Here is a 16,970-nt window from a genome sequence, read left to right on the forward strand (position 1 = left end):
TATTTTCTCTTGGTACTGAATGATTACTGAAAAGGAAAGTTTCACTCTGAAAACGCATCAAATGTTTTCCGTCAATATTACGTCGGAGAAATTTGAAAGAACGTAACAATCATCGGTCATTTTGGATTTATAGGAAAACTCGGGCAGCGTAATCACATCACTATCGTGACGTCGTCGTTTTCGAAAAACTCCGTTTTCGTGAAGACATTAGGGAATTTACGAAACCACGACGGCAACGGCAATGGGAACGTCACTGAACAAAAGAATTAATGAGCAGTACAATGGCTGTGCAGGTGCGTTATAATTCTTGGTACATTTCTTTGCCGTCCTCTGTAAAACAACAACGAGAAATGACCAAATTTTGCGTTGTCTAGAGAACGTGAACCACGACGGCTAGTTTTTTAAATTTTTATTTCAAATTTATCGCTGTGTTCCTGATTTAGTTCTGCGGTAGTTTTGACAGTGATAAACAAAGTAAATGACTTAAGAGTATCGCGAGATTCGTAGGTAAAATATAACTTCATTTTTTAAACGACGTTGTCCTCGGCGTGGGCGTCGTGGTTTCGTAAACTCCCTAATTAGGAAACTTAAAGCCACGACGACGACGGCAACGAGAACGTCACCAAACAAAAAGTTTAATGAACAGAGTAATAGCTGTAAACGAGCGTTATAAATCTTTGTACATTTCTTTGCCGTCCTCTGCAAAACAAGAACGTGAAATGACCAAGTTCTGCGCCGTCTACGGAACGTGGACGACGACGGCTGATTTTTCGAATTTCCATTTGGAACTGAACGCCGTCGTTACATATTTAGCTTAAGCACGTTTTTAGAGCCATTGGCGTACCTAACAGATCTAGACAATCGCGAATTTCGTTTGTAAAATGTAAATTCATTTTTTACTAGGCGTCGTCGTCGTCGTTGCTTAAACTCCCTAGTGAATACAGTAGGCCTAACGGTAGAAATAAAGTTGCGTTTTCAAATTTCTCCGGCGAAGAGTGTGAACGTGACCTAATACTAAAATAGAGAGCAGTTTCCGTGTTTCTATTGTGTTTGGTATTTTCGTTTGGTTCTACTGACTAAGGTATTCTTTTTATCATTTTAGTCAGACGAAATTGCTTTCTTTTCTGGTCCAAATCAGGGTAAAAAAACAGCGACGTATGAGGACGTGAGGGCCGAGTTGGTCAGTTTGCTATAGACAGCTGTTAGTTTAAGTTCCTTTTGGTTCCCGAGGACTGAAGTTTTCAACTAATCCAAATTTCATAAAAGTGAAAGTTAAATGCCATTTCTTCGTTAAACGGGATAGCCAATAACAATTTGCCATCATAATTTATTGACTATACATGCGCGATTACATAATGTGGGCAGCTGAAGATCAACTTCGACTTTTGAATAGCAAAATAATATTTATCTAAATAGGCAATGTGATTTCCTTAAAAAGAATTCATATTGAAGAAACGATTCTGTGGCATATTAATCGGCACAGAATAACAGACGAAATTTATAACTCAGAACAACATCAGTTTACCATTCCAAATATACGAACTACCAAAACTAATAAACTTGCGTTTTAATTTTATCTGACACCTCTTTGACAAATTTGATTGCTGAAAATAAAGAAGCCTTGTTATATTGTACTCTGTGATTGTAGATTATCTGGGCTGTTCTCAGCAATTTTGAGATCACGCAAAATATTTGTCTTTTTCTAACGTTAACCGCCCGATACCTTTTTTCAAGAAAGAAAAGGCACCTTACAAATGTAATTAAATTTCACTTTTCGGGAACAAAGACCGCAATAAAAATAATATTCACACAGAGTGTGAATTTTAATATAGTTGGAATGAGTTGTTTGCCTTAAATGTTTGCTGTTCGAAGATTCAGACCCTTAAGGTGACAATTTAGCTATAAAATACTCCAATGCTAAGAAGGGAATGAGCTTATCTGCTGAAGCATCTGTCGGTTTCGCTGCCATCTAAGTCATTAGATTGGTAGTTGTTATACTAAACAGGATCATTGCAAGCAGCCAAACGCTTCTGAGAGATATTCCAGGTATACAGGACTCATAGCCTTTAGCGCGGGCTTCATGTCGTAAATTACATCTCATGCATGGGGAAAAATTCAAACATCGACCAAGAAGACTGACAGCAGGTTCAGTCAAGGAAATATTTTATCTTCAAGTTTGTTTGAGGATTTTCTTTAATTTGATGGTGAATGATCACGAATGATAATTCTGCCAACTCTATTAACTATGGTCAGATTGATGAACCAAATATCTGTTACGAGAACACCAAGCCAGAGTATATGGCACAGACGTTTTTCTTATTATTCATAACCGTAGCTACCGTGCTTGGAAATACTGCCATATGCTGTTCAATTTACCACAATCAACGTCTTCATCGTTTCTCAAACTATCTCGTCGTGTCGCTGGCTTTATCGGATTTAATGGTTGCGTTCTTCCCGCTTCCGATGCGAATCCGTCAAAGTTTACACAATACAAACTGGTGTTTGAATGAAAGCACTAGCGCATTGTGGATCTGGACAGACTTAGCATGCCGCTGCACTTGTTTTGGAAACATGGCACTGGTATCAGTTGACCGGTTTGTAGCAACAAGATATCCATTGAAATATCATCGAATTGCGGCCCAGCGAGGAGGCCAGTTGATGCTTATGTACATCTGGTTTCATGGCGCCGTTATAGCTTCACTTGGACTTAATAACTGGACAAGTTCAACCATTCCAGCTTTTGCTATCGACAATCCTTTAGGATGCCGCAAAACCCCCGATCCAACCTATTACACATTTGCGACATACATACATACATACATACATACATACATACATACATACATACATACATACATACATACATACATACATACTTTATTTAACCTCGAATTTACAGAGTAGCTTGTCAGCTAATATCTTCGAGAGAAATAAATATTAGAAAGAAATAGTAAATAGATAAAATAAAATAAAATAAAATGAAATACAATTATAATTCTATATCATTTATATCATTTATACACTTCTTTCCTTTATTCATCATTGGAGCATCATATTCTTATGTTTTTGCCATCTCCTGGAAACATTGGAAATCTTCAAACCGCAGGACGTTACCAGAGTCTCCATCTCTTGCTCAAGGAGACATTGCCAGCAAACGCTTTACCTTGACTCGGGAAATCAGAGCTGCTAAAACATTGGCCATTGTTATCAGCGCTTTGATGTGCTGTCGGCTTCCATTCTTTGTTATTCTGATGGATTTATTTTGGTGTTCCACTTGTTTCACTTGAATAACACCATTCGTAAACATAACATTTATTCACATTCTTCCTAACATTAGCGGTGCCCTTAATCCTTTTATTTTCTTTATCTTTAGTCGCCGGCTGCGGAAAGCTTTCTGTAAATTTTGCGCTCATGCGAAGAAGAGAATAGTGTGTTTAACTGAGGCTTTCTGTCAATAGGGTGGGTTTTCATACGCGCGGAAGTGCGGGACACTCAAAGTGGATTCAGGTGTATTCCGGTAAAAATTTGCAGTGTTCTGGGGTGAAGGAAACAATTACATCACTTTTTATGGGTTCAAGTGACATCCCTTTCAAATTTGAGGCAAAAAGTGGCCTTAAAGTTAGAGGAAGGGTAATATGTCTACGATAGGACGTTAGTAATGTGTGAGTGAATTTGAGAGTGATTGCTATACTCTTTTATCATTATTATTATTATTATTATTATTATCGCGATCAATAACGGTCTTCACAAAACTGATTGATGGTCAAATGTTACGTTGTTCAGTCGCTTTAATGAAGAAACCGCTCTTCAAACCTTCGCCAATAATTTAACAGAACCAAGGGTACTGACTGGCAAACAGCCATTATAGCAAATTTTGACAAAAACGTACGTTTCTCAGTTTTATTTCTCGTTGCTTTTCCAGCCACAGTTAGGCGTCCTCAGTTATGTGAACTGAGCAGACCGATACAACTATCCGGAATCCTTCACTTTGCTTTTTAAATTCCTCTGGGGTTTGAAGGAAATACATTCTGGCAGTTGTGCAGCCAAATGACGACATCGTGAAAGTCAGTGGTTTATTGGGGTATACAATAATTAAATCACTTTTAGTGAAGAGATTTTAGTGAAGAGACTCAGATACATCATCACTCTCATTGGTTAAACAGTTGATTACACAGCTCTTTCAAACTTCATTGGAAAACCACTGCTACTGATTCGCGGCACATCACTATGATCCCATACTAACTACCATGAAAAAGATATATATTACAAGAGCTCAGCAAAGACGAACTGTGTAAACAATGTGCCATTTATAACAATGGACAATACCGTGTTTTGGTTTATATATTTTACAGTTTCTGAGCTTGGAACAGTATTGAAAGGTATTCAGGCAAAGATCTGCTTTCGTAAGAATAGCATGGTCAAATAAAGTCTCTTGAGTCTGAAAAATACAACCAAAGTCCATTTGTGTTGCCAGACTGAGTCGACCAAACGCTATGTACATGTTAGTGTTGAAGGTTGTTCCCTTCAAATGAAATACATCATAATGAACGTCACCAAACTGACACCCAGGCTACCCCATCCAATGCTGATCGCGTGACCAGCATCCCAGAGTGAAAAAGCAGTTGTGTCTTCATGGTGAGACATTGAATTACATCCACTCCACTGACAGCAAGTGAAACAGCGCTTCTCGTGAGCTGCGGGGGGGAAATGAAAACAAGGAAGCTTAGGATTTGAATAGAATAGAAAACACACTAGAAAGGTATTCAAAAGTTCTATAACTAGTAGTAATCGTAGATTAACGAGTGCGTTCGAGTATTGGTGGGGTTGGTATGTTGTAAAAGCAAAAATTCTAGAAATAGCATTTTGTGCCTGAGCTGTTAGGTAGGCCTGAATTTGGCCTCCCTCCAGCAGGAGCGAAAACAAATGAATTGATCGCAAAGCACGTCCATACGGGAGGGTTTGTTCTCGTTTATACATGTATTACGTAATATTAGTTACGACCGGTCAGTAGAAAACACGGACTGCAGTTGAAAGACCGCATTTAGTCCGCAATCCGCCTTTTATACCTGAGTCCGTGTTTTATACCCAGTCCGTAATGCTTAAATAAATAAATAAATAAATAAATAAACATTTATATAGCGCTATTTTCCACTAATTGTCCATGGCGCTTTACAATACTTTAAAATTAAAATCCTAGTTTAAAATCCTAAAATTAAAATCCTAATCCTTTAAAAACCTAAAATCCTAAATCCTAAAAGTTAAAATCCTAAGAATTAAATACGCTATATAATACAATTAGGCTACAAATAAAAAGTAAAAACTACAAATCAAACGCACGCTTAAAAAGATAAGTCTTAAGGTTAGCCTTAAAAACTGCCTCTGATGATGAAAGTCTGATCTGGAAGGGTAATTTGTTCCAGAGCCTTGGTGCCGCCACGGAAAAAGCCCTTTCACCATACGTTTTAAGATTTGCTCTAGGCTCATCAAGCAACCTGGTGTTTGAAAATCGACCAGAAATGCGACCAGAAATGTTAAATCGCAGTAGGTCTTTAATGTAATCAGGGGCCAGTCCATTCAGAGCTTTGTAAGTTAACAACAATATTTAGCTTAGTCCCCGTTTTATACCTAAGTCCATCTTTTTTACCCAGTCCGCAGTCCGCAGTCCGCAGTCCGCAGTCCGCAGTCCGCAGTCCGCAGTCCGCAGTCCGCAGTCCGCAGTCCGCAGTCCGCAGTCCGCAGTCCGCAGTCCGCAGTCCGCAGTCCGCAGTCCGCAGTCCGCAGTCCGCAGTCCGCAGTCCGCAGTCCGCAGTCCGCAGTCCGCAGTCCGCAGTCCGCAGTCCGCAGTCCGCAGTCCGCAGTCCGCAGTCCGCAGTCCGCAGTCCGCAGTCCGCAGTCCGCAGTCCGCAGTCCGCAGTCCGCAGTCCGCAGTCCGCAGTCCGCAGTTCGCAGTCCGCAGTCCACAGTCTACAGTCTGCAGTCTGCGGTCTGCAGTCCGCAGTCCGTAGTTCGCAGTCCTCAGTCTGCAGTCAGCAGTCCGCAGTCCCGCAGTCGGTATTTTATAGTGGCCGTGTAAATCGACACAAACGATGCCTGTTCCGTCGGTATGCGAGACGACGTACTTTTATTACCAAAGCTAGGACAATTATTCTGTTTACGAACACGACTTTGAATCGCTCGGCTTTGGGGGAACAGCTGCAGGGCATTTTCACTTCCGAAACAATGAAAGGGAGGACATGTGAGTGTACCAAAGCAATCCAGTGGGAGTTGAACTCTTTTCCCATGTAAACACTTTCGTTGGGTTTATGTTACATAATTTCCACACAGAAATCTAGGCCAGCGAAGTGAAACTACACATTTCCCCCTTTGATTTATTCAGCAGAAAGCAGCGTTGGTTTTGGTCGAATAAAAAAGAGAAGAGGGTACACAACACGCAGTCAAACTACAGCTTTCTGTTCGTACGAAAAGTCGTACACATTTCGTTAAGACATGTCTGCAAGGTTTTTAAATACCATTAACACTGACTTCGAACTTTAAATAAACAACTTATCCGCTACAGTCCACAATAAGCTGCTTCGACACTCGAAAGTCCGCAATACTGCACAACACTCGAAAGAAAGCTCATGGACGAACATGGAGATGGCGTTATTCGCCCCTGAAGAATTTTTTTGGGGGGCGGCCAAATTGGTGTCCACAGAAAGATACATACACAAAACTCGAATATCTCCGCATTACCAGATTAGAACTGCGTTAATTCTCTCGAACACAAATAGTTTCTCTCCTTATAAAATTAAGCAAACAAACAAATAATCAAGTCCGTTTTTCAGGTGGCTCAACACAGTTTCTAACACTTAGATGTTGATGGGTCGTTGTAACCACTCTTTATCACTTGGTGCTACCATCATGGTTTCAAAAATTTGCCCAATCATTGGTGAACAGGTTGTTCTCATTTTCGTGACGCAATAGGTTACCATAACAACAGTAACAGGAAATTTTCGAAAATTTAAGGTGGCTCTGAACCCTACCTAGAATTTTTTTTAAACTTTGTTAAAAGTTGCAACTTATCATGCTTATCAAAAGTTGATAATATAAAACAATTTCACCTTGCCGTTTTTGAATTATAGGCCCCTTAAGCTGTAATTAAGGGCGTTTTTAGGAGGTCATATTGTTGCTATGGTAGCCTATTGCGTCATGAAAATGATAACAACGTGTTAACCAATGACTGGGCAGTTTTTTGAAACCATGATTGTAGCATCAAGTAATAAAGAGTGACTTGACTTATCGTCTGCCTTCGACACCATAGACCACAGTGTCCTTATGGATAGGTTATACACCCGGTTTGGTCTGAGAGGTACTGCCCTGGCTTGGATCAAATCGTATCTGACAAATCGCTCGCAGGCGGTTGTTATCAAAGATGTACACTCTTTTTCCGCTAAGTTAATCTGCGGTGTTCCTCAGGGTTCGGTGCTGGGCCCGCTGCTGTTCTCCCTCTACGTCACGCCCATTGAAGATAAGATCATCGCCCATGGCCTCCAGTCCATGATATTTGCGGACGACACGCAAATGTACTTGGTTATGCAACGATCTGAACAATCATCTTGTTTGAGTAAGCTAGAGCTTTGTGCACAGGATATCTTATCTTGGATGGCAGATAATAAATTATTATGCAACTCATCAAAAACTGAAATTTTGCATTTTTTCATCTCGTTATCTTCAGCGTCAACCTATAGCCGCGGTGAATATTGCTGGTTCTGAGATCAAGACAAGCGTGAATGCACGGGATCTTGGGGTCACTCTCGACCAGTGCTTAACGATGTCCACGCATGTAAGCAATCTTTTCAAATCTGCTTCATTTGCTCTAAAGCGTATTGGAAATATTCGTCAGTATCTTGACCAACCAAGTACAGAAAAATTCGTTCACGCTTTTGTGTCCTCTAAACTGGACTACTGTAACAGTCTCTTGTATGGTCTCCCTGACAAGGAAATCTCGAAAATTCAACGTGTTCAGAACTCGGCCGCCCGGCTGGTTACAAAAACAAGGAGAGCGGATCACATCACGCCAATCCTCCGCAAACTTCACTGGCTGCCCGTGCGCAAGCGTTTCATTTTTAAGATTTTACTTTTTACTCACAAAATTTTAAACGGTTTAGCACCCTGTTACTTGGCGGAACTTATTAATCTTCGTCAACCGATAAGGTGTCTTCGTTCAAATAATGATCACCTGCGACTGCACATACCGGTGTTTAGGACAAAGACCTACGGGGGACGCGCTTTTTCATCTTGTGCGCCAACACTGTGGAATAGCCTCCCACTTGATGTGAGAAGTGCCCCATCAGTGGATACGTTTAAAACTAAGCTTAAAACGTTTTTGTTTAATAATGATCTTTAGTATTTCTATAATGAATTTTAGTATCTTATGATGAATTTTAGTATTTTATCATCCATTGTAATTTAATATGTTTTCCTTATATTGGTTTCGTTATCGTTTTTCTCATTTTTATTCTGTAAGAGCATTGAGATTTTTTAATGTAATGCGTTAGAAATAAATTATTATTAATTATTAATTATTATTATTAAAGAGTGGTTATAACGACCCATCAAAATCTAAGTGCTGGAAACTGTTTTGAGCCACCTTGAGGGCCGATTAACTGATCTTTTCGAGCCATTGCTAAGGGGAATTTATTCTCATATAACCCCATCATTTTTAGTTAGTTCAGAGTTATTTCATATGTTTTAACTTTTTCATGATCAGGCCACACCCTTGGTCATGTGACTAATCCTGAAAAAATGCAAAGGCTCCCAGGCAAATTGCTTTATCGGGAATTTTTCATTGACTTAATATTTTAAATTTAATCATCATTACGCTAGGCATAGATTTTGTTTCATTTCTAAAAGGTCAGATTTTGAGAGAATTTCAAAATATTGAAAAATTCGTAATTTCTGAAAAAAGCATGATTTCGAAAAAGGAATGCCTAGCTATGTTTCCAACGTCGGCTTTAATCGAAACTCGTCGAAAAAGGCTGGATTTAATGAAAAACTGCGTTTCCTTTAGAGAAACCAGTAGTGCGCCCGATGTATATTGAAAGTTACCCTATCAGCAAGTGCGCAATTTTCACTACCAGCGCACTTCGGTAAGATCAAACAAAGCGACACGGAGGTAGTATTTCTCTTTCTTTTGTTCTTGTTTTTCTGTTTATCTCTTATTTTGTCTTTGCTTGTACTTTTTTTCCTTTGCATTTGTGGAACACAACGAGAGAACATCTAAAATGTAAGCGAATTTGCTAGTTATGCTCAGGCTGACGTAAGTAACCAGAAAGTGAATTTTCACTTCCTTAGCAACGCGCGCGAGCGCGCGTACGAATCGTGATAGACTATTATTAATTGTTACACGTTCAACTGAGTTCGTTCTTTAGTATGAGAGACAGTCAACAAGACGTACGGAGCAGGCGGGACCTCCAGCCAAACCAGAAGGCTAAACTAGGCTGGATAGGAAGAAAATGAACTTCCAATCTTCTTGTCTCAGTCCTTCTCTGTCTGCAGATTAGTCTGAGATAAACGAAATGCCAAAAATTTAACGTTTTGGAGGCGGCGTGGCCGAATGGTTTAGGGGGGTGGATGTGAAATTTGGAGGTCTCTGGTTCAAATCGTTGATAGTATTGAATTTAACCCCTCGGCCTCGCTTTGTAAATAGCCAACTGGTTTACCTCCCACCAACTGACATTCTTTTAAAAATATTTTTGGTCTATTTTCAACATTTGTTTGTTTGCTTACAGTGTCCTCAATTAGCACAACATTGCTAAAATGGATGCTTAAACAAAGACATTCGATTTATTTCACTTAGTTTAACAGAAAATCCCATTTATAAGCTGTGAAAGTGAATTCAAGTTTGTCGCTCATCACAGGAATGTCCAATGTACAGGCTACAATACATGACAACTTTGTCTGGTTCAGTCACAAGTCAGCGTAAGCTGGGCTCATAAGTGGTATATTTCATAGTAATTTATCTAACATTCTCAAACTCATTAATAATTCATCAAGTTTAAACAAAGGAAATCATGTCCGTGAAGTTGTTTAGATATCTGATCTTAATTAGCATAGATTCTTACGATTTTATTTCTTCGTTTTTTCCCTAGTTTTAGTCTCGATTGAGAAGATATATCAAAAACTCAAGACAGTATTTGACCACATTTCCAAACACCTCGACGTTCGTCAAAAATACTCCGCTGCGCGTCGTATTTTCAACTCTCTTCTCGGTGTTTGGAAATGTGGTCAAACACGGCCTTTCGTGTTTGATATATTACATCTAAGACATACCTTTACAAGGTTTTGCTCTGGCCTTTTTACACTCTTTGTGATTTGCGCAGCCCATATGATAGTGAACTATCTTATCTCTTTTGGTACTCTTCGTGAAGCAGATATTAGATAAACCATTGTCGCATCTCTTTAGCGTGCGTTTGTGAGCACATTCTTCGTACGAGGAGTTCTTCGGACAGTGGTGGCACATGGGATACATTTCATGGGCGGGGTGCTTGACGCTACCGTGTTGATACGAGAGGTCTGGGTCATCATCCTGCGGACTTTCCGAGGGATGTTTCCCCTCCGCTGAGGAGAACATGAAAACTCATTTCAACATGCATTTTGTTGTATTGCAGTCCGAAGCTTGTCGCATTTCTGCAATACTGGTCTTTATCTCTTACTTTAAATCAATAACAAAATCAGCGCACATGCATGATGAATACACCCTGTCGTTTTCTAAAAAACAAGACTTAACGTACTACCTCCTATACCTGTTGAATATACGAAAACTCTCAGTGGTGAAAGGAATTTTGCCATTGCGAAAAAAGTTATTCTTCTGTCAAATCGGCAGCGATTACGTATAGGTCAAGTGAGCCATACCATTCCCAAAACTAGCGCAAATAGTAAATCGCGTAGATAGTATACCTAGATTACATTTTGTTTGTTTGTTTGTTGTCTATACCTCTGAAGCTAGCGATAACTTACAGAAAAGGTTTATAACTCAGTAAAGTAAGCTGCCTGATTGATAACTATTCGCGAGGTCAAGAAAGCGTGGTCCACTATGAAATGGTGCAAGAATTATGTCAGCTCTGTAATTGTGTTTGTTTTACTTCTTAATAGTAAGTCTTTTGTTTTTGACCATCGAAAGTGTCAGTCCAAATTATTTCCCACAAATCTCTGTCTCACCAATTTTCTGTTTAACAAATATCGTGCAACTTATATTCCGAAGAAAAGTTAAAATCATTCTCGTGCCCTTTGATAATTACCTTGAGTGCTATTTGACTTATCATGTTCAGTTGCATTTTTAGACTTCCCCTTGTCGTCTAACTCAACAGTCTGTTGACGTGGAAACAGGAAGAATGAAATGGTATAGGGGTGAGGCTCCTCATCTGTGACGTCACTTCCGGTCGTCCGTTCTGCTTGTTGTGCGTCAACGACTTGTGAAACGAAACAATGAAATGTTACGTCGGGTCTTTTAATCTGTCAATTACGACTGTTGTATTCTTACAAAGTTTACATGGTCCACAATCAGCGTCACAAGTCGTTGGAACACTAGTAACCTGCTTTTCTTTGCTGTGTTTGTATCAGTCACAGAGAAACGAGGAGAACTAGTAACAAACAGCATTGGTCTACATTTTGATTAAAATGCCTGTCCTGTGGGCGAGTGGATACCCTACCTTCCCCTTCCCCTTTCTCACTCCTCTAGCATCGTGAAAAGAAAAAGAGCGAGAAGCGAGAGCTAGTGTTTCAACAAATTGTCACAGATTTGCACTTGGGAATGTCAGGCGTTTTTACTGGGGTGCTTCTCTCCTAAATTTCAGACAGTATTAAAGCCTGCAATACAATCATTTTTCGGTTTTTAGCGGTCAATTTCAGCGTTTATTCATATCAGTTAAAACAGGGGGCGAGTCAAAACGACTGTATTACGCAGGCGCCAAGATAGTAGGACAAGGTTCTTTTTTCAATCACTTGTTTTGGCAATTTCGAAGAATCGTACCCATACCTGAAAAACGGAAGATGTTAGAAACTGAAACTTGTAAGAATCAATTTTTCTACCTATCGACTGGAGTAGGTGTGCTATAGGTGACTGCTGTCCCGTGCAAAAGAGAAATTTATGTTCATCCACCTTACATTGGACGGTTTTTACAGCGCTTACAGCTGCCGCATCATCATTTTCATCATTATTACGTTTTATGGAACACGATGGAGCTGTTCAAGGGCAGGGTAATCTCCGTCGGAGAGATCAGACGCGCTGGGGCAGTTACTGATAAACAGATAACAGTTATAAATAATAAGAAGAAAATGGTTGGAAGACTAAAAACAACAAACAAACAAACAAACAAAACAGACTTGTTATAACAAGAGACATATTTTTGTCTTGACGTGCCTTTTGAAGTCAGTGTTTTAGTGAAGACTTGGATCGCTCTCTTATAAAGTAGCGCAATGGTATGATGAGACACAATCGGATTATATGGTTAATTATACAGACCAGCCATCATTGACTTCACAGTTTAATAACTGCTATTTTTGCTATTTTCAACATTGACTGAAGAAAGCCAAATTACCCTGACTATTGTAGCCAATGTCCTTGATCCTTATGGCCTATATTTATCGGCAAAGTAACCAAAGGCTCTGAATGTATAGTGCCACCCTCACAAATAGTATTTGCCTTTTATAAAACTTAGAGTTTGTCAGTCGGTTGTTTGTCAAGAGAAAAAAATAAAATGACACTGAAATCACAATTGAATGTCAGCTGCTTAGAAGGTATGGAAAAATTGCCAGCCTGATTCTTGCAGATATATATAAGCTTATATCTATAAAAAGCCTTAGACGGTCCAAATATTTGAAAATGGTCGTTATTGTGTCCGTGGAGTGTTAGAACTTAATAATTCTACAAAGTGCCAAAAATCACAACAGTGCCATTGAGTTTTGTTTTGTCTGTTAAGAGACATATTGACAATGAGCTTGTCAAACTTGGAATATAAAACGCGTTTTATTTGTTAAAAACAACTCTACGATTTTTCTTTTTACGAAATTCAAATGATTTAGAAGCGATGTTTCAAATAATTGAAGAACAAAGGGCTTAAATGGAGCCTGAGATTAAGAGAAAAAGAATAAACAGCTTTAGGTAACAGGTAGGCCCGGAGTAACGTTTTCAGCTGAATTCTCTTCAACTAAGGAAATAAGTTTTATCTTGTAAGAAATTGGTAACTAGTCAGTTACAGTGCTTTTTGTGTCAGCAGTCTCATGGTTCACCAAGCGAGGGTAAATTTACGAGTGGGAATCCAAAAGTTTGTAATTACGTCATGTTGGGATTATTTTAACAACTATATCTCTCCTCTTAGGGTATCGGCTTTGATATACGATATTCTCATTTAGGATACTTCTTCATGGTAATTAAAGATATGTTCAATAGAATAACATTTGGAAATTTAACTTTAGTATAGCGCATGAAAACACGTTTAAAATCTGTGATTTACCCACGAGCAAATAAATACGAGAGGGCCATGCTACAGTGACCCGGTCCGTTATTACAACATATCTAGAATTGCATCCTAGGGATTCAAACTCCTCTCAAGAAAGGAGATGATACCCAGATTATAACGATTATCAGTCTACTTACCAAGTGCGAGGCAAAGAAGCAAACAGGCGAACATCAGACGGCTCATATCAGCCTCCGTGAAACCTGAGACGCACAAAAACAAGCACTGGTCAGACGGGTGAATAGCCGTGACCTTCAGAGCGTGCAAGCGGAGCAGGGCAGGGCAGGTATCACAGCAGGTCCAATGTCACCCTGCAAGTCAGCCGAGCGATCAATACTCTCAAAGCAAATTCTTGTCACGTGAAATAAGCGACACTTTGACGGCCCGAAGGAAAGACCATCGGTGGTCAGGCTGAAATGTGCGAAAGAAAAACTTCAGTCATTTTTTGATCTGTGTTTTTCTCAATTTTTTTACATTAAATTAGGAATGCATCTCTCAAAGGAAAGTATATTTTTAGTGACCTGAAGATTTAACAGCCACCATGAGTATTTTACAAGCGAGTAACCAAGAAGTTCAAGATAATCCTTTGAGATTGTAAGTAAGTTGTAACATAATTTTAGCTTGAGCCCACGAGTTGGGGCGTTTCAATGTTGCACTCTGATGTATTTCAGGACACGATTTAAGTGGGTTAAGAAATCTTCAGATATTGATAATAAGCGAGTGGAATAATAAAACGCTGTACGTTTTCACCAGTCAGACTAAGGTAAAACCTGCCATTATCATTCTCATTCTGTGATTGAAATTTGTCAATGAAACCTGAAAATCAGTGCTCACAGTAAAAAGCCATATTTCTTGTCGTTTACCTACCTTTCTAGCTTTTTCTACCCACTTCTGTTAAGAGACGTTGTTCACTGGTGCTATATTCGTATGTTATGAGCAAGTACAGTTTTTGTTAATGAGTTCTTTTCTCGCGTGGTTTCACTTGAGTGATCCTCAAGCAAGATAAACTAAGTAGAATCTGTTCTGAACGCACCGGCGAATCCCACTTTATAAACTTTCACTTGGGGTTTTATATGCTTTGTAATCTGTGCGAATTTTTTCCCCAGATTGCAGAGATTTTACAGCAGCTATTTCCTTTTATCAATACAATAGGCATACTCGATGTATTCAAATTAAAGAAATCACCGATTCATTTTCCTTCCAAACCAATATAGTTCCTCTTGTTTCAGTTCCCTGAGCCTCTAAGTTAGAGTTTGATTGTACCGTAACAAGTCAATTTGGCTCGTAGTAGTTTGTGTTAGGTCCTTTGCATAAGCCGGTCACATGGTACTTGCGACGCTGGACGACAAGCCAAGCACTGGAACATCCAAAATAAAGAAAAGCCACGCTTGAATGGCTGAAGCCGCTTGTTTTGGAGGCTGTCGCATTTTTTTCGAATTCTGTGACCGGTAGAATAGGCGGAGGATTGGGAACTACCAATAGGTTTCAACAGGCGCGTGACAGGAGTATATAAAACAACAGATAACAAGAGACGCCACTAAACACGATTGCTGGAATGATAGAATGTTCAGTTTTCGGCCACTTGAACAAGTTTGTCACCAGTGAATGGCTCATTTGTGAAGAACCTTTCAAATGGAAAAGAGTTTTCCATACATACTCATTGTATGTACTGAATCAAACTCAGAGTTTTCCTTCCACTAATTTTGGAGCTCCGGCAAAAGATAACGGAAATACTTATTCAAGCTACTGTTATGAGCGGCTGTCAGATGTTGTGCATGTGAAATCAATGTTACAATGTGAGATCTCTCCGTTGACCTGAGGAAAATTAAACGCCTTTAGCAGCCGACAACAGTTCGCCTTGTGGTTACAGGCCTCTTACTCACATTTTAACATTTCTGGGCTTGCCTTACTCAAAGGGATTCATGCTGACGTCATTGTTTACATTTTTGCTCATTTGCATGCGGTTTTGAGTACAGAAGGAAACAGGTTAGATATGAATTGACTCCAGGCAGCTAAAGAGCTAGTGAAACTTAATAAATGGTGAAATTTGTCTTTCAAAAGCTTCAAAATTTCTGGGTGACAAAAGTGCTAATGAGCTCATACTTTCTTTGTAAAATTTTGAGTTTTTAAACCCGTGTTGCACAAAAGGTATTCAATACATCAGGCTCATATTCATTGGCGGAGTTAATCGTAGTATGACCTTTCAATATTCAGATCTGATTTATTTGTTGCTCCAGCAGAAACTGAATTGCTTATGCTAATGAGGTAAATATTGTAAACAAGGATTCCTCTATATGGCGCAAAAACGTTCCGGCCTTGTTGATTCTCCTGTAGCACTCCTGTAAACTGTTTCGACACCATATGGACAAGGAAAATTAAGTACAAACACGTGATAACTCCTTGAAACCTACAAGTGATTTTAACCTGCATTATCAATTAGCATCAACAACAACAGCATGCGGTCAAACTGTATTAATATGTGCTCCTATTCTATATATGATGCCTAATGCAGTGTGCTGGCTACCCTGTAAAAGAGTTAAGCTTCTCTTAACATTGGTAATAAAGACATTTTGAGGTGGTTCGTGTTATAAACTTTAATAATCCTCACTTATTATAATCGTCCGTGTTTAGACCAGTGAATACAAACTCACCTTGTTATGTCAAGTTTCACAGATGGAAGATTGACGTAACTGAGGAGGAGGACTCAGGGAAAAATTAGTGATTTGTTTCGGATAGGATCGAAGCCTCTTCGTCCGTCGAAAAAAAACTTTTTTCCTTTGCTTTTTACTTCAAGTGATATTATTTCTTGGAGTGTAAAGCTTGGTCATGTGGAAAGCCTTGATTAATCTCCGCCAACAAAATAACTCCTACTGATGCTTTGAAAATCAACAATATATTTTTATGGCTGTTGATTTTATCAGCATTGCTATGTTTCTCCAATATTTAAAGCCTTTTTGTATCCATTTGTTATTGGCAGCTTAGACAACCTGTTAAACAACCAGCCAACCTACCTGTAACTTCCACTGATGAAAACTAACCACCACCTCGAGTGAACCTCAAATACATCAGAAATCATGCACTTGCAGTGGGAATATTAGAATGCAATCGCCTGTAAATGACTTATCCGTCGATTAAAAAGGTGGCTTTTGAAGTGACCGGGTGATTTATTTAGACCTAGCAATTGATCATGGCAAATTGAATCTCATGATCTCACAAAAAAAACTCTTGAAAATTCACAATTTGATGAGATCATCCTCCGCTTAGTAACAGATTTAACTGACTAATTTACAACAGATCTCCATTATTCTCAGACCAACCTTGTGATTAGCTTCAGTATAAACTCAGAAGAGGTTCAAGACAGAGTTAAAAGGAAGAGACAACTTCACACTTGCTATGCCGCTTTACTGTTGTGTTTTAAAACTAACAATAATTGACATTGTTTACATTTTTGCTCATTTGCATGCGGTTTTGAGT

General features: G+C 39.2%; 1 protein-coding gene across 2 annotated transcripts; it reads right to left on the bottom strand.

Moving 5' to 3' along the window:
- Positions 1–1,793: 1,793 nt before the first annotated feature.
- Positions 1,794–16,750, bottom strand: LOC145487051 (uncharacterized). 2 transcript variants are annotated; one of them, XM_081465759.1, is made up of 5 exons: positions 16,508–16,750; positions 13,637–13,699; positions 11,280–11,450; positions 10,312–10,599; positions 1,794–4,694 (listed from the first exon to the last, which is right to left on the bottom strand). In XM_081465759.1, exons 2-5 carry the CDS (start codon positions 13,680–13,682, stop codon positions 4,525–4,527), a joined length of 675 nt encoding a protein of 224 aa, XP_081321885.1. In that variant the 5' UTR covers positions 13,683–13,699; positions 16,508–16,750; the 3' UTR covers positions 1,794–4,524. The 2 variants fall into 2 exon arrangements, with proteins under 2 accessions (XP_081321885.1, XP_081321886.1); XM_081465760.1 differs by lacking the exon at positions 16,508–16,750 and adding an exon at positions 14,364–14,414.
- Positions 16,751–16,970: the final 220 nt, after the last annotated feature.

Source organism: Orbicella franksi, chromosome 5 (genome assembly GCF_964199315.1).
Source record: "Orbicella franksi chromosome 5, jaOrbFran1.1, whole genome shotgun sequence".
Classification (NCBI taxonomy): domain Eukaryota; kingdom Metazoa; phylum Cnidaria; class Anthozoa; order Scleractinia; family Merulinidae; genus Orbicella; species Orbicella franksi.

Bases quoted from the DNA above. Each gene is read 5' to 3' on its own strand.
- LOC145487051 (XM_081465759.1), bottom strand. From the start codon at position 13,682: ATGAGCCGTCTGATGTTCGCCTGTTTGCTTCTTTGCCTCGCACTTG. The intron at 11,451-13,636 runs GTAAGTAGACTG...TCGTTTCACAAG, and splicing joins GCTTCTTTGCCTCGCACTTG to TCGTTGACGCACAACAAGCA. The intron at 4,695-10,311 runs GTATGTCTTAGA...TCCCCCCCGCAG, and splicing joins CAGAGCAAAACCTTGTAAAG to CTCACGAGAAGCGCTGTTTC.